Source organism: Betta splendens, chromosome 9, assembly GCF_900634795.4.
Source record: "Betta splendens chromosome 9, fBetSpl5.4, whole genome shotgun sequence".
Classification (NCBI taxonomy): Eukaryota; Metazoa; Chordata; class Actinopteri; order Anabantiformes; family Osphronemidae; genus Betta; species Betta splendens.
Genome location: NC_040889.2, coordinates 21068670 through 21090646, shown reverse-complemented (window position 1 = coordinate 21090646; position 21977 = coordinate 21068670). Strand labels below are relative to the sequence as shown.

The window sequence follows — 21977 nt, the reverse complement described above, 5'->3', positions numbered from 1 at the left end:
AGGGGGAACGTCAGCACACGTCACACACTGCAGCCACTTTCACAGGAAGGTGGTTTTATTATCATCATCATCATCATCGTCATATTGTACTAAAGGAACGGACATCCAAAGTCAGCGTCAGCAGTCCAAACTCCACTCTTGACATCATTTGAAACAGATGAGTGACCTCATCGGGAGACAGACGAGCTTGTGAGGTATCGTTCATCGCACGAACACGCGCTCAGCGTAGTGCGCTTCTTGCTTCAGCAGATTTAAAGGAGGACGTGCGTTACATGGTCCTTCCGACTGATTCGCCCGTTTCGAAGTAAGTTCACCTCGTGAGTAAACTTTCTTTGTTGTTCTTACACAAGTTAGTGTCCAATACTAGTTTAAAACAAAGATGAGCAGGTATAGTTTGGATTACTTGTTAACAAAAGTATCTCTACTCATTCATGAGAGAAACGTTTTTGCATAATAAAGAACCTGGTAAAAATTGTATGTCTTTTTTTAAGTCTTTTGAAAGTTGCAGTTGCTCCATTAGATGATTAAGTTCGTAAAAGTTATGACACAACTGAACCCTGTTAACTATTAATTATGCTTATTAGGTAACATTCATCCTCATCTCCCTTTCCCCAACAGACACAAACACATGCACAAGGTATCAATCCCGATGAACATCAGATCAACCAGTCACATCAGGTTGACAAACCGGCCCATGACATCATGTTGAGAGGCTTTAAAACATCTTTTATGCATGGCTTGAAAAGTCCACAGAGATCAGAGGGCGCTATAGTCAAACCTTCTTCGGTTGTAGTCATAGTAGTAGTAGTAGTAGTAGTACTTGTAGTAGTAATAGTAGTAGTAGTAACAACAATACAGTGGTTGGGTTTCTTTGTTTTGTTAGCAGGAGCAGAGTAAAGCTCCTGGTACGTAGCCCCTGTTTCTATGGCTTGTTTCCAATATAAGTGATCACCAGTTACAGCTGAAAGCAGTGGGATGTGATGGGGACAATGGCAACACATGAGGCACTCTGCATTATTCAAAGGTTTGATGAGTTTATCAGTTTTAGGTAAAAGACTATAGCATCACTTATTGGACATTACTGGGTGATTCTATATTTTTGGAATGAAGAAAAGTTGTGATCTGACAAGAGCAAAGGTCAGATTAGTCCTGGCAGATCTGAACAGGCAAAGAGCATTTCCAGTTTTTTTTTTTTTTAAATGTCTAGTTGGTAAAAGAGGCTACAGCAAAGACATTAGTCAATAACAATATTAGGTCAACCTATAGATTTGTTTCCATGTTAAGTGAGGCAGACGCACATTTAAAATGAATTAAAATATGCAAATTTTGCGTGGTCATGATGATTTCTTCTTGAATGGGACAATGGAACTGCTCTCTCCTCCCTCATAGAGGTTGAACACGTGACACTGATTGGTCTTCCGTTTAGGAAAAATGCATTTCATTCAGAACTCATCCATGGTCACCTAGATGCCGCTTGTGTACTGGAGTCCGAGCTTAAGTATGTTAGCAAAGGATCACTTGGTTTCAGGTGAGAGAGTCGGCCACGTGTCTAGTGGCTTGCATTGCATCTGTATTGCTTTCCAGTTCTCTTAAAACACGGAGTGTTAGATCCAAGAATGTATCTGTTCACAACATACAGAAATGTGTGGTTTTCAGCAAGTTAAATATATCTCGTCCAATTTCTGGAGTGGCCGTGGGAGATGATTAAAACTGGACTGTGCTGCACAGACAGCATGCCCGTGTGAGGAGGTGAGTTAATCACAGCTCGTCCAGTTTGTAATTCCTTCATGTTTCCCATTTTATTTGGGTGATGCCCCTTTGATGTGCCAGGCTCCATTACAGGTGAGCCGAGCCTCTTGCTTGGTTCAGGCTGCTTAACAATCATCCTGTGCAGGATGACCCAACGTAACGGAGTTAGGAAAGCTCGAAGCCTGTGTTCATACTGATCGCGTAGCGTAGTTTGTCCCTCAGGATGCTCTTCTTACTGTAGTTGGGCAGCTTCAGCAGGTTGAAGCATGTTGAGGAGGTGGGAAGGCGACCGCCTGGTTCCTTCTTGCGAATCGTAAAAAAGCCCCTGAGGACACTGCCGAGGGTGTCTCCAGTGTCCTGGACATAGAGAAAAGGCTTTTAGTGTAAACACAACACGTGGGTGGCAGCTACAACACAACCAGCATCCTTCTCCTCACCTGGTCATCCGATACTTCCACACAACGAATGGAGAAAGGTGGTTTGAGGTAGGCAAAACCTAGAAGAGGAGGCCTGGAGCAGCTTGTAACAAACTGGAATAAGAATACAGGACATGGCTTGACCTGTGTTAGAAACAAATGGGCTCCGGCTGTGGCAAACTGAGGCAGCTTACCTTAAGGAACATGGCTCTCTCCTCCGCATTGAAGTCACTGGACAGGATGTCCCAGAGCCAGATGATGACTCGGTGGCTGCTGTGAAAACCTCCATAGTACACAGTATGTTTCCTGTGGAAAAAAAAACAGCATTAGGCAACGTCAATCAAAATACATCATCTATATTATAAACACGATGAAACATTAATGAAGTAAACCATGTTACACACTTGAGGTCGTCTAAATCGATCTCAGCATTGTCTCCTGAGACAAGACGCTGAACCTCAGGTGTGGAAAACATGTGTAGCCACTCTGGGTTAATGATGCTGCGGAAGCCCCGGATAAAAGCTGCAGTTTGCTCTTTAATCTGTGTGTGCATCCGGAAGTGAGCCATTAAGTGGATGTAGCTGATCCTGTAGGGACGACAGAGGGGAGCGTTTGACAAAACCACGTCCAACACAAGGCAAAGAATCTTTTATGAAATCATAAAACCTGAATTCACATACTTGTTTTCATTGGTGACTGGCATAGTTTTGCCCCCTGGTATCAACTCATGGCAGACAAGCTGCGAGGAAACATAAAAATTAGGCATTAGATCATTTTAGAATTTTAGCAGCTTCACTAAATTTTATTGTGTATTGTTTAATGTCTTCCATATTTTACCTGCCCCATTACATCCTCATCATAGGATAACGTGAGTCCTAGATCACCTACATCTCCATCATAGCGCTGAAATATAAAATGTTAGAGATGAAAAAGAAGAAAACAATAAAGTAAGAAGACGAAAACGTCTAAGATTATTTGTTCTACCTTGATGGAAGTAAGGTTCTTGTAAAACTCGGAATCCAGTGAGGGAAGCTCATCAATAGAGCTGTAGAAAGTGCTGTGGTGATGACCCAAGACTTGACTGAGGAAGAAGGAGGCGAAAGGAACGTCCACAACAATGCCCTGAATACATGGAAGCAATTTAGAGAGAATGTTATCTGAAACTGTTCATAGTGAGAAGAGAATGAGCATTAAAAAATCCCACGCACCTCATAAACAGCTTTCCCAAGCATCTTCCCCACAAACTCAAACAGCTGCAAGTGGTTCTCGTGAATGTAGGATGTGGGTGAAGGATAAAGCCTCTCATTTCCACTTGTAGTCTATGGAAATAAATATAAATTCACAAAAAAATACCATATCAATGTCAGCAACAGGAGTGCGGTGCCTTAAAAGTGGCACATTTGAGAGAATTACCTTGAAGAGGTTTAGGGCAGGATTGAAAACTTTCTTTATGATCTCCTCTAGAAACTCTTTGAAGACGCCATCCTGGTCGATACCGGCCTCATCCACTCCCAGGTCGTTAACAAACTTCACGCGTATGACACCTTTAATGGAATTCACCGGTAGCCGACGGAGCTGATCGTATCCATCCTAGGAAGCGAGGCACGCTTTTTGTTGGGATGACTGATAAAACTGTATGCGCTGTAACTCTCAAAATCAGCTTGGTCTGTTTTCACCATACCTCCAACATCCGTGAGCGACGGATGGTGATGTGGGTGACGTGAGGTGAAGCAGAGCTCGTTTCCACCAGCCCTAAAGTTTCCTTTTCCTTTGTAACGATGTTTCTGAACAGCAGCACTCTCTGAAATTTAAAATGAAAATAATTACATGACTTAAAATGACACTTCCCCTTTAATGTAAGGATCTTTTTTACTCACGTTTTTATGTGGTATGACATGTGGGATGTACTGCAATAAGAACTGGGCCCTCTTCTTGCCCTTCTCCAGCTCTTGGAAAAGCAGGCTGGGCTTCAGGTCCCTGAATTTAATACCACAAAGACTGAGCTATGAGTATTGAATTGAAATGAAATCCACTAAGCAGCCAATTTAACCAAAGCTGATGCCTCAATACGTCAACAGTTGTTATTTTACTTACTTGCGCAGCCAGTGGTCATCAGGGGTGAACCTTCTTCTGCAGTCCCGTTCATAAAGCACCATCAACCAGCCATGAACGCTGTGAAACAACTCCAGCTTCTCACCCTTCGCATTTTCTATTTAATACAAAACATCCTTTTAGTAAAAATACACACAGATAGATAGAAAGTTGTGATGTTACTGACTCACCTAAGATGCCGTCCCATATCATCTTATACACAAATGTGTTCAAAAATGAAGAGATAGTGAGGAGCTCCTCGATCTTAAAAGATGTTTGTTCCTCATATACTTCAATGTCATCAAGAATTCTGCAACACAGGAACAGTGGGACTTAAACGCTGCTGCTTCATCAGGCATCTTATTCACCAGACAGTAGAAGTCAGTATAATTACGTGATGAGGTGTCGTGAGCAGTCACAGAAGAGCATGAGCATGGCCAGGAGCTGCTTGGACTCATCGGTGTCATTGTTCAGACACTCCATAAAGAGTTTGAGCCCTCCCTGAGGACCAAGTTCACAGATGAAGGCCCAGAGTTTGGGTAAAAGGTCATCAAGATGAGTCAGACCTGCAGGATAAAAAATGAAATCAATGCCATTCTCCACAATGAACTTCTCATGATGTTTCTAATGTGCTGTAAGCTCATATAGTATGAATGAGAGGCTATGGTACTGACCAGTGAGTATCTGCAGGCGTATCTGCGTCAGTGTGGACAGAGCAGTCTGATAGAGCACGCAGATGCTGCACACCTTCTGAACTTCTGCTGAGTCAACTCTCTTGCCTCCAACAGGTTTCAGGATGTTTCTCACAGAAGCTGACTTTTGAAATGCTCGCTTGAAGAGGTCTGTCGAAAAACATTACACCAGCCACAAAAAGAACTTTGAAGTGACTCCACTGCTTCAATCTGAAATACAATATTTAATTTTTATTTCCAACTCACTTTTTACTGGTAGATTGTTCTGTGAGGTGCTAGGTTGTGGTGGGGGAGGAGTCGGCTCCTGACTCTCCAGCTTTTTGGAGAGGACATCACTGAAGAGTGTTCGAATGAAAGAAACACTCCACAGGTACTGGAGTTGTTTAGTGACCAGCGGCATTGACTCATTCAGACTAGAACAAAAGACAGAAGAAGAACAGTAGAGACTGAGCTAAAACTGATATCTTTTGATAAAACAGAACACAACCCGTCCTCAGGAACCAAGCAACCTGATAAAGTTTATTAAACCATATTTGTAGACGATCTGCGTGTATTGCACTGACCCGTAGTCTACAGTTTGTGAGAACCAGCCCAAGACAGGGTGCCAGTGGGTCAGGTTGGACTTCTTCTGGGAGACATATCTCTGACAGTAAGACAGCATGTCAGTCAGGTCCTTCACAAAATGGCTTGCCTCCTCTTCAAGGACTTTCTCATTAAGGTAACCCAGGTGAATCAGGTTGCCTGTCAAACACAAAAAGGAAGCACTCTGGAGGTTAAACATTTTAGGACACAATGACCCTGACTTCCACACACACAACTGGATCAAATTATACCAAGTAAGCAGAGTGTGTGGCTCCCTTCGAGACACACACAGATGTCGGAACACTGTTCTTCCCTGCTGAGAAACAAAATAAACTTTCTCAGGAGGTCGTGGGTCTGGATAGTTGCCATACACTGTTGGGACAAAGAAGATATTGAAAAAATACTCACGCAAATTCAAATAATTCTACACTGTATTTATGAGAGTGCATACCTCTGGAGTAAGCACACTGAGGTGAGATACAACAGCTGGAACCGACATGATGTGAATAAGGAATGATCTCAGCAGGTTATCGGAAAAGTGAGCAGCAACAACTGGCCTAAAAATAGGACGTTTAGTTACATGTCAGCTCTCCCATGTATTAATATTGTTCTATACAAGTTTTTGGAATAGCAGATCCAACATAACCACTAAATTAGTCCTTCAGCTCACCTTAATGACAAAGAGAAGATAGCTGTGAGGGTGCCTTTGGAGAGAGATGGTTTAGAACGAGCCAAGCCATTAGTCAGCAAGATCTAAAAAAAAAATTACAATAGCTTCCTCACATATTTACTGAAAGTGAAGAAAGTATGTACAGTACTGTAGGACTTTTAATACTGAACCTGCAGTACTGAATAGAATCCCTTTTGATTTAAATGGCCCATGATGTTCTCACAAATCCTTGTCAGAGCCGGTCTGAGAGCTTCTCCTGAAGTAAAAAGTAGAAATGTGTTTATTTTGCAGGAAGTAAACCCTTCGACAGTGTGCGTTTATAATAACAATCTGAGCTGGACTTGAAGCCTACCCTTCCCTCTGACTATCCGCCAAGTGGAAGTGTCCGTGAAGGTCACCAGCATGGTGAGGTATAGAGTCACCAGTTTGTTATCTTGAAGTATGTCAGGCTGCAAATCACACACTATTTAGTTATAATATGAAACATTTATGTAATATTTAACAAATAAATATTGTAATATTTAAAATCAGGATTAACCTTTAAACCTTTCAGTAACTGACAGCAGGTCCACAGCACATCTTTTATTTGCTTTAGCCAAGGAATGGTGAGGTCTTTGGAGAGTGCCAAGGACACATACCAGACCTGAGAGCCAAGAGTGAAAACAGTCATTAAGTCTCATTAAGTCTTTAATTTACATGCAAGACTGTAAAATGTGGAAGTTAAAATGTAACAACACTCACTTTAGGTTCATTTTCAACCTCCATGCTGGCAAGAATAGCACGACAAAGCTTCTCAAACCTCTGTGGGATGTGCAAAACCTGTTATGTTCAAGTCAAACAGCACCAGACTAAACTCTAAATTACACCTGTTGTGCTTGTTTAGACAAGGTAGCATTTTCCAACTAGGTAAGAATTAGCAGGAAAAATACAAACAAAAACATATTCTCAAACATTATTATATAATAGTACAATAATAGTTGTGTTCAACTGCCATCAATGTGTTGACCGAAACAGGATATCTAAACACTCACCATCTTATCTTCCTGGCGATATATGTATAGTAATTTCCGAGCAATTTTAAATATAGAAAGTGCATTTCTTTTTGATGTTCCAGTTTCAGATGCTTGAAAATACTCATCAACTTCTTTCCTGGTAAAACACATAAGCAAGCATTGAGCCAACAATAGGATGAAATATCAAACTCTGGAGGTCTTTAAAAGCTTCCAATCACAACTGATCTCCAAAAAATGAACAGCACCTTATTTGCTTCTGGAGTCTGCAGCGACAGAGAAACCTCCTGATCAGAGATTGAATCTGGGTGGCTGCTCTTTCCTTCTCCTTCTGTCCTTTCCTTTCCTCCCTGGCCTGCCTGGCTTTGTCCAGGAACTCGGACTTGGAGCTTTGGGGCACACTGAACATTGTGCACCTTATAAAGGAAGAATACAAGCTATTTGGTGTCGCACTACAAAACTAATTGACATCGCGGTTGATTTTGACAGTGGGCTCAATCAGATATAAGCTTGGAGCACTGTGCCGCTGTGGCAAACTTACCTTCAACGTTCCTCAGATGAAGATTTCGTCTGGCCTTTAGGCTGACCTGGCACTATACCCCCTCAGTCATCTGGTTGTCCTTGACAAAGCAGGAGAGCGGCCAAGACTAACCAAAACTAACTTGCCATCCTTGAATTTGGCCAAACAGTAAAGATGGAGCTGGGATAGTTAGCACACGGAGCTAGTTCACCGCTTCTCGACTTTATACGGTCTCAGAAAAAATATTCCCGCATTACTTTGATGACATTTATCCTCCTTTTTGCGTTAGGTGTGATCCTGTGTTAATGACAGTCTCAAAATCACACGGAACATACCATTTCAAAATGTAAACAATGAGAAGGGTACTCAGATCCGTACATTGACTGCAGCCATTAATCCCTTGTGTCGCATGAAATAGTTCCGTGTAGAGTTTGTCTTCGTGTGAGTATTGTTACCTTTTTAGTAATTATCTGTAGGAGACGTGAAAAATCACACGGTGCTTTGCTTTATGCTATACATTCAGCAATCCTGTATTTCTGTTAGTGGATAAAGCTTTCTTTGACCGTGTCTAGTGGAAAGTGGGGAGTGTTTTCCACGTTACTCCCCAGCAACGGAAATGTGCAACCGAAGCCTAACGATAATCAAATTGAGCCTTTCTTTTTGTTAACAGTCAACAGTTAATTGAGTTTAAGTGTGTTAAAGTAAGCTTCTTTACTTATAGATATTTTGTTTACCAAATGTCCACCTCTTTTTAATACTGGATAACCTTAAAAGAAATAATATGAACTGTACCTTTAAACAGAGCACAGGAAAGGGACGTAATTTCTGGAACTGCGCAGAGCTTGGCCGGAAGGAAGTGGTGTTAGCTGACTGACGTTAGCGAGCTCCGATTACAAAGTCTGTTGCGGGTTCTATGGTAGATACTTTTATATTGTAATATAAACGAAATTTCTCGCGCTGTTACACTATCTAGGGATTTGCTTTTTAACATTCATTCTTATGTTGTATGAGTTGTTTACCGGATTCATAATTATATACGTAGCTTTAATTGATGCTAACCTGCTAGCTCATTAGCCACGATTGCTGTAATCAAATAATTAATTACTTAAGAACTAACACATGCAGTTCAGAGAATAAGCTGCCAATCAACTGCTTCGCAAATATTGCTTTGCAAATACGTGTTTTAGTGAGCTTCTCTGCCTTAGCCTGGTGGTGTTCAATGTTTACTTTTCCTTAACGTATTAAAGACACGGGTACATACAGTAGGCATTTAGTTTGTAGTGTTTTAAATACTGTCTAACTGTATATATATTTTCCACAAAAGACCTGCTCTGTTATTAGGACAGTGGGTTTCGTTTTATGCGTATTGCCGTGTCACTGAAATATCAAAGTAAATTTCACCTTGCATAAGGATTTAAATGGTGAACTGGTGTACTTTACTATTTACTTACTTTACTTTAGTCAGTTGAGTAGTGTTCCATAGCGTTATTCTCTGATTTTATAGAGATGTGTGCGTTTAAAAACTTAAATATGCAGTATATTTAGTAAATACTTCTGGGTTTGGGCTGGATTCCCACTGTGACAGAAATGTTTGAAGTATGGACTAATGTATTGTTGAATTAATTAGTGTTTAAAAAGAATCTGGACATGTGTTAATATTCTAACTCGTGTTGAGTTCAAATATTGTCACATATCTATAATTATAATACTTATAATTGGATTTATTAATCCCACTTTAGGGAAATTAATCTCTGCATTTTAACCCTTCCCCTGGGGGAACAGTGGAGCTAGTGTAAAGTGTCTTGCTCAAGGACACACAGCCTGGGACCTTCTGCTTCCCAGGGCATTGCTCTATCTACTTGGCTACCAGGCCACTAGGCACACCGCCCTTGTGTCACATCATCCTTTATTTTGTTCCGTTTCAGGAAGAGATGTCAGGAGATAGTGTGGCGAGCTCTGCAGTGCCAGCAGCTACAACCAGGACTACTTCTTTTAAGGGTTCCAGCCCCAGCTCAAAATATGTGAAGTTAAATGTTGGTGGGGGACTTTACTACACTACAATGCAGACACTAACCAAACAGGATACAATGCTAAAAGCCATGTTCAGTGGCAGGATGGAGGTCCTTACAGACAGCGAAGGTAAGCTCTTTTAATGAAGTAATGTAAAAAAAATATGCAAGGGTGTCCCAAACTTTACTGTTGACGCATTTTTAACAATATTCTCACTGTTTTATATTTGTAGGTTGGATTTTGATCGATCGCTGTGGCAAACATTTTGGAACAATCCTTAACTACCTTAGAGACGGGGCAGTGCCACTCCCTGACAGCCGACGGGAAACAGAGGAACTTCTGGCTGAGGCCAAGTATTATCTTGTACAAGGCCTAGCCGATGAATGTACGGCTGCTTTGCAGGTACTATAACTTTCGAGGATTGTGAATAGTCATGGAATTGAACTTGCTCCTTAGCTTATAACTATATTATGAGAATTGTGAATGTATTTAGTTGTTAGAGTTGGTGATTCTAACCATTGTTTGCTGCCCTGTTCCACCAGGTGGCATACTTCCTCTTATTACGTGCTGTGTGTTGCAGAGGAAACTTGTAATGGATGCTTTTCCTTTCTGCAGAACAAAGAAACTTATGAGCCCCTTTGTAAAGTGCCTCTGATGACCTCCTCTAAGGAAGAACAGAAGCTTATTGCGACTTCTAATAAGGTAGAATACACAAGTGAGATGTGAATAATCTCATGTTTTTTTAGAAATCTAAAATATAAACTTCTGTCCCTGCAGCCCACTGTCAAACTGCTGTATAATAGAAGCAACAACAAGTATTCATATACCAGGTGAGTCCTATTCAACTGAAACCCAGTGTGTGCATTTAACAAATGAACAAATATCATATGATTAAATAGTACAAATTGTCTTAATCTGTATCTGTTCTGTAAATACTTTTATTTTCCAGCAATTCTGATGACAACATGCTGAAAAATATTGAACTGTTTGACAAGTTGTCTTTGCGGTTCAACGGGCGAGTACTTTTCATCAAGGACGTGATTGGAGATGAGATCTGTTGTTGGTCATTTTATGGACAGGGGCGTAAGATTGCTGAAGTCTGCTGCACCTCAATTGTTTATGCTACAGAAAAGAAGCAGACAAAGGTAAACATTTCTCTTCTCATATAATGTTCAGGCTATTCTGCAATATAAAAAGTTAAGATTTGTCTGACCTCCTGTGGAACACTCTACTTGTCCTTGTAGGTTGAGTTTCCTGAGGCACGGATATATGAGGAAACCCTCAACATCCTACTCTACGAGTCTCATGATGGTAGGGGTCCAGACAATGCTCTACTGGAGGCCACAGGGGGCGCTGCGGGACGATCGAGTCATCTGGACGAGGACGATGAGCGAGAACGAATCGAGCGAGTTCGTAGGATTCACATCAAAAGACCAGATGACCGCACACACCACCACCAGTGACCTTCATTCCCCGGCCTGTCAGCCTGTGTCTCTGCCCCTGGAAAGTCTTTGCACTATGCTTGTGCCTTACAACACCCTATGCCTCTCTGTCTCACTCTTATTTTACAAGCTTCCTTTGTCGTGTGGTCTCACAGGTTTGTTAGTCGTGAAAACTTGTACCACGGTTTTCTGCTAGCCAGCAGAAGCTCTTAAACGTTAATGTTTGCATTCCGCACATCTGCATGTGATCAGAGAAAAAAGTGAAAAATTAATGAGTCACTGTTAATATTTCTATTGGAGGTAATACCCATGCCTGTATTACATGCAGGAGAGCAAGAATTATAAGCAGCTAAGATGATAATTATGTAATTTTGCTACTCATTGACATGGTTTAGACGGGTCCACTGTAAAGGCATCAGTGGAATAGATAAACACAGTGAGACCACATGATTACTAAGGTGTTTTGTAGCCTACAGATAATAAAATGTTTTTTAATTTTACTAATTTTGATACAGATATCACAGGACGCAATGTTACATTGTAGTGCTTCTACCATATTTACTTTTGACATTTCAGCGTTTTCCCGTAACTCCATCGTTATTTTCTGTGGGGAGAACTTGAGCTGAGACCTGAGGTGTTAAATGTGCTTGGGTGATTGAATGATGGATGCCGAGGCTGGAGTGAAGGACTGCAACCAGAGTGCTCCCTGGGATGAAGGAACTTAAAGTCTACAAGCTTTTAACGGGGATTAGACCTGTCCTGCATCACCTCATTCAAGCAAATGTACTGTTTGCACAAGTAGATTTGAGTTCAAATATATTTAACAATCAGTACGTAGGTTGTACAGAAGTGAACATTTATGTATGTTTTATATTTATACACGCATTATCATTGAAATAAATTTCTACAAACATTATGTTCTGTTTTTATTTCTCATTCCCAGTGAACAAAAAAGTATGATACATATGGCTCTGATGTTTGGAAGTCACATGTTTAGTTTGAGCAGATGTTCAAGTTTATTTTGTTGAGTAGAGACAAAAAAACAGAAACTACTAAATTCAAACTTGCAAGTTCTTTGGTAGAGTAGTACTAACAATTATTCCCTAATATAGTGTGTACAGCGCTTATTCACCTTTTTTCATTTAAAGCATTCATCAGGTGAGGGATCAGGACAAATCCAGGTCAGTGTTTATTATTCCTGAACCTGAAGGATGACGGTTAAAAGGAATCAGCAAATTGCAGAGAAATCCTGAAACAAAACCTGATGCACTCAGAAACTGGGAGAAGATTGTCTCAATGTGAATAATGTGAAGCATCCAGCCAAAGTTACACCAACATTTTACAAGCGTGTTGAGACTGTCTATTAATGTAACTGTCTTATATTTAATGTTATAAAATATATATATTTCTAATGGGATCCTTAGGCTCTGTATAAATGGATTGTGTGCTGATTGTCTAATGTTCCTTAAGTGCAGTCATTTGTGTTCAGGCGTGTCTCCTGCAGACACGGTGATTGGCTCCTTAGGGGTCTCCTGATAAAAAATACACAGGCTTCTTGTGTGTCTCCACTGCAGCCCCACACATTACCGGGTCCTGGCTCGAGTGGCAACCTGCAGCGACAAACACCCTGGTTCACGTCCTGTCTCTTTGTCTGTCCACTGATTCTAGATCAGAACGCTCAGCTCACCACCATGAGATGCCCATTCTTGGCTTTGTAAACCAATGGCTCCTGCCCAGTGCTGAAGTCCACCGCGTTCTCTTTCCCCGGCTGGATTTCAAACTTGATGCTTGCAATGAATGGAAACACATGCAGGTGTTTCAGACCAGTGCACGTTATCCACCGCTTCCACACATGCTCCAACGTGTGCAGACTCACCTCCCCTGAACCACGTTGATTGCGCTTTGTTTCTTTGCAATGACACTGAGTTTGGTCAAAAGCTCAAACAGGTGGTCACACTGTAAAACCAGATCCCCCTGAAACAAGAGCAAAACTAAAGCAGACAAAGGACGACGCATTAAAAACAGCTCTATGTAAACTGCGTTATTGATCCTCCACCTTCTGTTTAGGGTCCTCACACGTTATATGGAATACCATCATTCCATCATTCAAGTTACTGACCGAAATACCTGCAATGGGAAATATGCAGAGTGATTATTGGATAAAAATCCATTGAAATACTGTGTTCTCCCACTGGGCCGACCTTTGAGCGAGGTGTACAGCACCCGCTGTTTGATCTTGGCCTCCTCTATCACATACGCAGCCGTCTGCGTGAGGACGAGCTGCCGTGGCCTCGGCTTGAAACCGTTCCGGTCGTACTTAATCACCGGCACGCTGTACTGCTCAAAGAACACAACACAGATTACCTCACTTTGTACTTGGCCTGGTGCTCCTCTGGGCGTACGATGGCATTTACTTTAATGTGCTCATTGCGAATGCTCTGGATCACCCTGATGTTTATTTCTTGCTCACCTGGAAGTATAAAATCAAGTCAAAGGGGTTTTTTCTTATTCTCGTTGCATTTGCCACTGTACTTACTGATTCTGGTGTCCACAAAAGGCTGAGACACGCTCTGTGGGTAACTGTCCTTCTTGCCCTTGAAGAGGGAGCTGGTAACGACCTTCAGCTGAATCTGAAGAGGCAAAGATGAGAAACGCATGTGATCCCCGCAGAACGTGCGCGTGAGGATTGGGTTCTACATTGTTTGCTTCCGTTGCTTTGCCATTTGTCCTGTCCCGTTCTGGTACCTGCGCTTTCCTCTGGGCCGTGACTCCTCGCACATACTTGCGCACCATGAGGCGGTAGTGAAGCTTCCGCAGCATCTCCGACGTCTGGTAAAACATGCGTGGGCTCAACGACGACGTGGGGCGGTATTGAATGTGCTCTGCGCTCGGCGGGTTCGTCTCGTACCTCTGTCAGCACAGCTGGAGGCGCCAGCCACGTGCTTTTATCCAGGACCGTCTTCGGCAGGTTGTTTTTCAGCCTGTTCAGGTAGCTTTGTCTCACGAAGGCCAGGTATTCGGAGTTGTCTGTGCTTTTTGCTTGTCCTCTGGTCATATAACCTTTGATGAATCTGAAATAGCGCGACACTGATATAAATGCAGCGGGTGCAGTCTATTAGGAACATTCTTCTTCTTCTTCCTTACTTCTTGATGACTTTGACGGCCCAGGCTCTCCTCTCTCTCTCTTTCCTGGCCTGAACTCCTCTCCAACACGTCTCGATCTTCGTGGCTGCGGGAGCAAACACACAGTTACCCACGAAACAGCGCAGTGCTTCAGCGGGCGTGGTGACATTTACCCGCTTCCTTCTGTTTTCTGAATTCCCCCTTCGCTCGGTATCCTTTATATTTGGCCTGGAGCCTGGTTGCTGCAATTCCAGAGAAGGGACGAAATCACTGTGCGTCTAGATGCGAGTGGAAGGTAATCAGCGTTGGTTTGCACTCACCCAGCTCATGTTTACATCTCTCATAAGCGTCCTCTGTGGCATAAAGTGTCCTTGGGTGACGGATAAATATTTTGGTCCTGCGAACGCAAACAATAGGTTTGTACATGGCCGTGTTGTCTGTGCCGCATGGCGGACGTGCCGTCCTCACCGGCCCATTTTGTACTCGTTTGGCAGGTAGCCCAGATGTTGAACCAGCACCTCCACTCCTTCAGCGGGAGCCCCTCTCCAGTGGGGCCAGGTTGCCGGGCACAGAGGTTTGTATCTGCGGCACGCGGCAAACAACCCCCTCAGCATGATCCCAACGCCCTGGAAAGCAGCTACTTCAACTCTAATTTGAAATGAAGGCACAAGTGTCCAGGCTGCATCTCGCACCTCTTTAGGAAGATTTCGTATTTGCGTCTGTAGGCGAAGCCGGCTCGTCTGACTCGGAGGTGCTCCATCAGGCCGAGGTACTTCACCTGGTGTCTGATCAGCGCCTCGTCAAAGTGGCCTGCGAGTTTGTGGCAGAGACAATGAGGCGAATCCACACGTCTCCAAACTCGCGTGCCTTCTATTAATGACAGTACCCGGCTGCTTGGACTCATTGGACTTCAGACAGCGGATGTACCAGGCCTCTTTAGCCATGAGGATCTCCGTCAGCTTCAGCAGGCTGCTCTTAAACTGGGTCACCACCTACAGACAAGGGTCACAAGCCCCTGAGGTTCATCTGGCAGATACAGATGGATGACGATGGCAAAGCTCACAGAGGATCAAATGTGTTTATCACTCACTGTTTCAGGTCTTCGTCTGCTGTCTGGCTCCATTTTGGAAAAACATTCTCTGACTATGGCATTTTTAGACTTACACATCAGCTAAACAGGGGTGATAGACATAGTTATCCCTATGGTCCACTGGCTTAGTGCCACTCGCCTGTGTCTAATATTATACAATACTTACATCTTTAATGTTTCTATATAAAAGGTCATTATTTTTGTCCAGAAAACCTAGAAGGTCACAGAACAGAAAGTCTGTTTGTCAGTTGAATACAGTGAATTGTTTGAACGAGAGGGTCTGAGATTGTTTCTTTTTACCCACAACACAGTAGGTGACCTCCCCGGCATAATGCAGGAGCCGGAAGTCCCCCCTCTCCAGGGTCCTGCGAGTCATTTTGTCAGCCAGTTTGTGCCTGCAGACAGAAATACGTATGTTCAGTGTCATTTACATTGAAACAACTGGTTGACGTGGCAGCTCAAATTAACCGACGTGACAAAGTGCGGGTGCGTTCCCATCTTGTCCTCCAGTCTTTCCAGGAAGGTGAGGTCCGTGGCCTCTCCTGGCCGGAGGCACTCCTCGTCCTAACGAGAGCCACACAATGTCACAGAAACGCTGTTGGTCTGAGGCGCGTCTGCGTCTGCGTCTGCGTCTGCGTCTGCGCCTGCGTCTGCTCCTGCAGGCACTCACCAGTATGGAAATGATCCCTCTGTGCTTTTCCTCAATCAGATCGCAGATGATCTTGTTATTGAAGAACTGCACGGGCTCCCACTGGAACAAAACAACGGAGTGAGAGAGCGCGTCCCGGGCGCGGAGCGATCGGTGCGCTTCCGGGTTGATACCTCGATGTCCTCCGCTTCGTACTCGTCCTGCTCGGCCTTCAGCGTGAGCTGGATGAAAAGCTGCTGCAGCTTCTCGTTGCAGTAGTTGATGCAGAACTGCTCGAAACTGAGGAGCAGGGTTGAATAAGGTTATGTTGAGTTCATCGACCCGTTCATGTTGTTTTCAGACAAGAGCCTATAAACCAGGATTCCTACCTGTTTACATAGAAAACCTCAAATCCATAAATGTCTAAAAGTCCTATAACCGTCTTCTTTGAAGGATCCTGACAAATAAAAGACTCGACAGTAACTGTGATTCTCACTCTCGCCTTCGTTTTTCTCACGCATTCCTCTCCTCACCTGGTTTTCTATGGACTCATTGATCCTGTTGACCAGCCAGGTGAAGGTCTGTCCGTACATGGCTTTGGCCAGGGCATCTCTGGCATAGATGGCATGGTCCACTGTGAATGGGCTGAGCACCTTTGCAGTGACACAGAACCAGAGCTGCACTTCAAGCACCGCATGGCAACTTCAACAGCAAATACAAAGGGCATTCCAACCTCCCAGCACCTCGTCTTTACTGGCTTCAATCTTCCTGTACGTCAGGCCCTCTTGCAGAATGCTGCCGTCAACCCCCAGAAGCTGTGGGAAGTGATATCGTTCAACTAGTTTCTCCTTTTTGTTGCACAATCTGCACAAATCTTCACAATTCTTACATTTGAGACCCAGTGCAGCGGGGCCTTGTTGTTCAGGAGGGCGTGACCTTTAGCATCGGAGTCAAAGTGAACGTTGCCCAAATGGAGAACGCTGGCAATGATCCCAAACAAGTGCTGCACAAACGAGACAAACGACTAGAACAGAGAGAATGTTTCACATCTGAGCATTCGCAACGGCAACTTACATTAATGTTAACTTCATCGATGTTAATGATTTGCAGAGCGTTCCTGACCGTTTTCCAGTCATGTGTATCATTTATGGAGGACACAATGGCACATCGACCCTGTTCCAAAATGAACATAGCAACAGATTATCAAAATGTGCAATGCTGACGTGAATCCGTGAATTTAAGTCTGGTCTAGAAGCCAAACACACTTGAGTTAGGTAGTAGTAATGCTGGCTGCCTCGGTCCAGGCCCAGCTGCTGGAGCAGACTCTCCTCTCCTCCCTCCACCAGCTGGTAGAAGATGTGGAAGTTCCTCTCGCCGTGGTTCTGATGCACGACCCTCGACTTCTCCAGCAGGTAGTTCAGGATGTGACCTCCAACCGTGTCCCCCTGAAGGCATCGTGATCCCAAACACAGCAGCTATACACGATCTCATACAGAAACACACTCTATGGTTCGGTAGTCAGAGATTTTAATCACATGAAAGGGGAGTAGATGTTTATAAAAATGTCTTTGTTTAATAATTCACTTTCATAAACTGCTCCTTTACTATAGGTAACAGGACAAATGATTGTTTCTGTCCCAGCTTAAAAGCCTCATCCTTACCTGGCTGTCAAACTGAATGTCCATATACTTCCCAAACCGACTGGAATTATCATTTTTCAGTGTTTTGGCGTTCCCAAAAGCCTGGGGAACACACAACCTTGGGGTGAGCGACGATTTTTTACATACGTCATTCTACAGCAAACACCCATCGGACCTCCAGGACGGGGTTGGACATGAGCATCTTGTCCCGCACGGTGTTCAGCAGAGTGGTGCTGGGGCAGCTCACAGCGTAGTACTGCAGAATCTTCTTGGAGGCCTCCGTCTTCCCCGCTCCACTCTCGCCAGAGATGAGGATGAAGTGGTTGTTGAACTCTGTCAGCATGGTGTGGTAGGCGTTGTCTGCCAGCGCGTAGCTGTGGGGAGGGCAGGCGAGCGCGTCAGGCACCGGCGTCACCCGCTTGATGCAGACTGGGAACTTACATGTGTGGCGGCAGCTCGAAGAAATTGACGCCCATGTAGAGGTCCATCTGTTTCTGGTTGTAGATATCCAGCGCCTTGTAGGGGTTGACGGACACTAACAATGTGCCGACGTAGGTCTAGAGGAATGGGAAACGCCTGTTACACGCTTACGACGTGCTTAGTGACCTGCAGGTACATGCGTGAGGGTCCTTTCAGACGCACGTAGATGAGGTCGTTGCAGAAGCGCTTCCTGAGGTTGCTGAGGAAGGCCGCCTCTGTGGTCTCATCTAGAAGGACGAAATCCTGGATGCCGACCCGGTCCCTGGCCGTCAGGGCACCTTCCATGTCCAGCTGAACCTGAGCAACAAGTGGCATCCATCAAACACCGCTATCTGCACAGTGTGAGAGCTGCGGGGATGAGGTTAAAAAGGTCTTTAGTGCTGAAACACATACATAACATAACACTGTAGCACATTTCACATAACACATTCAGAAGTGTCCCGCTTGTGTTTTGACCAGTGCGGCTGCATGAGTGACTGTTGGGGTAAATGTCTCCATGGGGGGGGGGCGGCGGCGAAAGAAGCACCAGAAAAAAGCACAAACTATTATTGAAACCAGAGGTCTGGAGGTCCCGCGCGGGCGAACAGACAGGAGCCAACGATCACCGCACAGCTCACCTCGGCCGGCGGCCCCACGGCTCGCCGGCACCAGTGTGCGAACGGACCCGCGGGCCCTGAAAAACAGCAGCGCATTTAAGAAGCGTAGTGGGAAAAATTCCACCAATCTGTTTTGCATTCTCAGCACCAACACTCAGACCAAAGGTTTTCACAGCTTTTGTTGGTTTTGTATTTTCTCCCACTCCTTTGGAAGCAGAAACCCTTTGATTCTCAACTCTCTATGTAAAAACATTAAAAAAGATAATCCATTGGATCTAATTGACACAAAGCCCCCCGTCCCCACTCCCCCCACAGCCTCTATCCTCCGCCTATGGCCCTCCATTCTTCTGAGAAAGGCCAAGTGTTTTTGTCCTGTAAATACCAGGGAGCAGAGACAAAAAAGACATCTTTAAAATGCAGTCTACAATCCATTACACATATTCCCCCTGCATATCCATTCAGTAATTATTCATTAGAAAACATTTAACGTCACACTGAATTTCACACTAGGCAGTCGAAACACAATGGAGGAGATTTGGCCTATTTTGGGGTGAGGAGTTGGGGAGGGGTTGGCTGTACAGAGGAAGGGTGAAGGTGAAGGAGGGGGGGGGGGGGGCAAGGGAGCCGTATTTGTCTGATCTGAGAACCTCTGAAACGGGCTGCCTTGAGACAACGGGGCAGACTAAATAGTGCAGTAACGGTCCGTGCCCCGCTGCTCGCGCTGACACTCATTTAGCGGCCCGGCGGCGAACAATAGCGTCTTGTTCTTAGCGGTGCTGTGCTGTAATTTGGACTTCATTACTCCGCTCGCATGGGGCCCCATCGGAGGACGGAGGAGGCGGTTCAGATGAGTGTTTTTCTCCCACCTGTCAGCCCCGCACCCCCCGTGCTCTCGGCCCTTCCCTCAACAATGCCCGCTCGCCCCCTCCCCGGCCCCACCGACAACCCCCCACACCCACCCACCCACTTTAAGCCAATGAGACAGGTGAACAATATCATTGAAGAAACCCCTTTTTGGACGTCAGAATCAATCTGGAGACGTGATGGTCGTGGTGCTGCTGTGGGGTATCTGTGACACCCCCTTTTCTTCATGGGAACAAACTTCTCCCGGGGCAGCGCGGGCAGACAATATGCTGGGACAGCGTGACTTGGGGATCTGCCATACAGCGTTACATGTAATAACATGTGCGGATAAGCTGCTGTCAGGAGGACGATTAAGGAATTCAGCCGGCGTTGGAGTGCACTGGCACCAACGCAGGTGTGTTGCAGGTACATGGTCCTGAATAACTACAGTACCTGGCTGGTTTGTGGCTTCTCATATGAACCCGCCTAGATTGTGTGTATAGTCACAACTGAACACGTGACGGCCCGATCTCATGCGCAGCGGAAAGACCGATTATGTAATGAATCCGCGGAGCCGTTGTCAGATCAGGTGAGTCAGGGCTGCGACCAATTGTATTTTAATTAAGAGATGGTTGCTCATTGTGATCTAGGGTGTCACTGTTGCCTGAGACAGAGTGACCTCAGTCGTGTGAGAGCTGGAGGTATAGCCTTGTGGGGAGGGGGGAGGGGGGAGGCGGGGGAGGCAAGCCGAGCTGCCATTAAGACACAGCAATTTACCAACTCAGGTTATCTCCTAAAGGGGGTTTGACCCGATCATCAGGAGCACTGGTAATTTCTCCAGTTACCCAAAAAGGTCTTTACTGTAGATGTCAGTGCTGCTGAAAGTCACTTCCTGAACATTTGGTTCTGTTTCCTGAAACCGCCTTGAAACATCAGTTCATCCTGTTGATTCCCATCTGACTTTCTCACCCAACGTGATGGCGATGGCGTCAGTTAGAAACGTCAGCATATTGTCAGTCAGGACGACTTTGAGAGGAGCCCGCGGGATGCGAGGCTCCAGGCTCTTAACAGAACAATAACGAACGTACAGCAAGTTGGAGCAAAGTCAAAAAGCCTCAGAACGAGGCGTTGGGCGACAAAGACAAGGTGAAGCTCAAACCTGCATTTCTGAAATTGTGCCGTCAGACGCTGGTCCTCACTGAGGAGCCACACTGGGGAACGCGGTCGTCTCTGCTCAGGAGCTGAACGCGAGCGGCATGTCCTCCCGCGTCCGACCTGCATGGAGACTCAACCTGTAAACACCGGACGCTGGACCACAGGGTAAAATGCTGACAAAAAGCCCGTTTACTGTTGTCTCCGGCCTCCGCGCTGGTTTAGGCATCCGGCGTGCGGAGGGACAACGGCGCTGGCGGCTCTGCGCGGAGGCCCGCGTGCACACGGGGCTCGGGACGCCGTGGGCCGGGTGCTTAATCATTCATGGCGTGGGAGGTGGAAGGACGGAGATCTTATTCGGTGCTCACCTGGGTATCTACTGCTCCGCTGAGTGTAACGTAACAATGCAGAAACAAGATCCAGAGGGCACCACACCGACAATGGCCGTTTTCATTTCTCTGGCTCCTTTGTTCCACTTCTAAGCTGCAGCTGATGATTTACCGCAAATCTTGCTACAGAGACCTTCAGACTTGAACCAGAGCCAGTGGGATCATTGCCTAAAAGTGGTGGAAGTCTAAAAAGAGCCTTAAAGTAATAGTACACTATAAACATGGTTTCTATGCGTTTACTGGTGCAACAGTCAACACAGGTGGCCATTTTCTCTCCAGTGCTCTAAATGCATTACCCGATTTATGGACGGATCACTCTTTAGAAAGCTTCGGCGTGTTTCAAATAGTCCCTGTCCTCTCCAGAAGAGTTGTCAAGGTTACCCCCGCGCCCGCCCCACCTCTCTCACCCGGCCCAGCGGCCCGGCAATGCTTGTCCAATCTTAACAAGCTTTGTGCTACCCACTGGGCTCTGATTCAGCACGAGACCCGGCAAATCCAATTACACAGGAGTCAGAGAGGTTGATTTTCCCATTATAGATTCCATGCTGAGAATGAGCGCCGATGATAACACTCACGTCACACCACCGCTGCCCCCGCTCCCTCTTCTCCCTTTCTTATTTGGTCTCAGTTTCACTGTTTCCCTCCCTTTCTCTCCCTCTCTTCCTATCTAATTCTTCTTTTCTTCCCCGCGCTCTTTCTTTGGAGATCTCCGTCTTTAATAGTCCATTATTCTAATTTTTCCAAGCGGCGTAACGAAGGCCGGACCGCATTATCATCTCGGCCCCAAATTGCTGGGTCACTGAGGTTACTTCACAGCGTTTATTTCTGCGTAGCATCACTGCAGACATAAGTGT

The 21977-nt window shown here is 45.1% G+C and overlaps 3 protein-coding genes across 6 annotated transcripts; 1 reads left to right on the top strand and 2 right to left on the bottom strand.

Annotated features, from left to right (window-relative positions):
- Nucleotides 1-34: 34 nt before the first annotated feature.
- Nucleotides 35-8619, bottom strand: ube3b (ubiquitin protein ligase E3B). Of its 3 annotated transcripts, none has more exons than XM_029162223.2 (28): nt 8523-8619; nt 7752-7880; nt 7459-7626; nt 7232-7349; nt 6942-7001; nt 6739-6843; nt 6553-6649; nt 6371-6456; nt 6201-6283; nt 5982-6087; nt 5782-5902; nt 5512-5689; nt 5195-5361; nt 4931-5098; nt 4651-4822; nt 4448-4566; nt 4260-4374; nt 4043-4142; nt 3847-3966; nt 3579-3755; nt 3374-3484; nt 3150-3287; nt 3003-3068; nt 2846-2904; nt 2570-2752; nt 2360-2471; nt 2187-2279; nt 35-2106 (listed from the first exon to the last, which is right to left on the bottom strand). In XM_029162223.2, the coding sequence occupies exons 3-28, from the start codon at nt 7617-7619 to the stop codon at nt 1915-1917; spliced, it is 3207 nt and encodes a 1068-aa protein (XP_029018056.1). In that variant the 5' UTR covers nt 7620-7626; nt 7752-7880; nt 8523-8619; the 3' UTR covers nt 35-1914. The 3 variants fall into 3 exon arrangements, with proteins under 3 accessions (XP_029018056.1, XP_040928240.1, XP_029018055.1); XM_041072306.1 differs by having other exon boundaries at nt 7752-7830; nt 8523-8581; XM_029162222.3 differs by lacking the exon at nt 8523-8619 and having other exon boundaries at nt 7752-8378.
- On the top strand, nt 8533-12098 carry kctd10 (potassium channel tetramerization domain containing 10). The gene is made up of 7 exons (XM_029162334.3): nt 8533-8646; nt 9656-9869; nt 9973-10142; nt 10356-10442; nt 10518-10570; nt 10690-10885; nt 10985-12098. The coding sequence occupies exons 1-7, from the start codon at nt 8644-8646 to the stop codon at nt 11201-11203; spliced, it is 942 nt and encodes a 313-aa protein (XP_029018167.1). The 5' UTR covers nt 8533-8643; the 3' UTR covers nt 11204-12098.
- Nucleotides 12096-18975, bottom strand: myo1ha (myosin IHa). Of its 2 annotated transcripts, XM_029162228.3 has the most exons (31): nt 18306-18968; nt 18105-18220; nt 17839-18037; nt 17685-17765; nt 17289-17468; nt 17098-17196; nt 16913-17026; nt 16767-16838; nt 16557-16676; nt 16413-16480; nt 16218-16323; nt 16066-16146; nt 15868-15959; nt 15696-15790; nt 15562-15608; nt 15396-15476; nt 15192-15297; nt 14998-15115; nt 14774-14887; nt 14626-14702; nt 14479-14547; nt 14327-14411; nt 14091-14253; nt 13928-14011; nt 13719-13812; nt 13597-13652; nt 13384-13519; nt 13239-13309; nt 13059-13156; nt 12870-12969; nt 12096-12792 (listed from the first exon to the last, which is right to left on the bottom strand). In XM_029162228.3, exons 1-31 carry the CDS (start codon nt 18456-18458, stop codon nt 12766-12768), a joined length of 3102 nt encoding a protein of 1033 aa, XP_029018061.1. In that variant the 5' UTR covers nt 18459-18968; the 3' UTR covers nt 12096-12765. The 2 variants fall into 2 exon arrangements, 1 of the variants encoding a protein (XP_029018061.1); XR_003786933.3 differs by lacking the exons at nt 12096-12792; nt 12870-12969; nt 13059-13156; nt 13597-13652 and having other exon boundaries at nt 18306-18975.
- Nucleotides 18976-21977: the final 3002 nt, after the last annotated feature.

Coding starts and splice junctions, on each gene's coding strand:
- ube3b (XM_029162223.2), bottom strand. CDS start 7,619: ATGTTCAGTGTGCCCCAAAGCTCCAAGTCCGAGTTCCTGGACAAAGCC. Junction 5,903..5,981: donor TCAGTGTGCTTACTCCAGAG/GTATGCACTCTC, acceptor TTGTCCCAACAG/TGTATGGCAACTATCCAGAC. Junction 5,690..5,781: donor CCACACACTCTGCTTACTTG/GTATAATTTGAT, acceptor TGTGTTTGACAG/GCAACCTGATTCACCTGGGT.
- kctd10 (XM_029162334.3), top strand. Junction 9,870..9,972: donor GGTCCTTACAGACAGCGAAG/GTAAGCTCTTTT, acceptor TTATATTTGTAG/GTTGGATTTTGATCGATCGC. Junction 10,886..10,984: donor CAGAAAAGAAGCAGACAAAG/GTAAACATTTCT, acceptor TTGTCCTTGTAG/GTTGAGTTTCCTGAGGCACG.
- myo1ha (XM_029162228.3), bottom strand. CDS start 18,458: ATGCCACTTGTTGCTCAGGTTCAGCTGGACATGGAAGGTGCCCTGACG. Junction 17,766..17,838: donor TGTCCAACCCCGTCCTGGAG/GTCCGATGGGTG, acceptor TGTGTTCCCCAG/GCTTTTGGGAACGCCAAAAC. Junction 13,520..13,596: donor TTCGCAATGAGCACATTAAA/GTAAATGCCATC, acceptor TTCTTTGAGCAG/TACAGCGTGCCGGTGATTAA.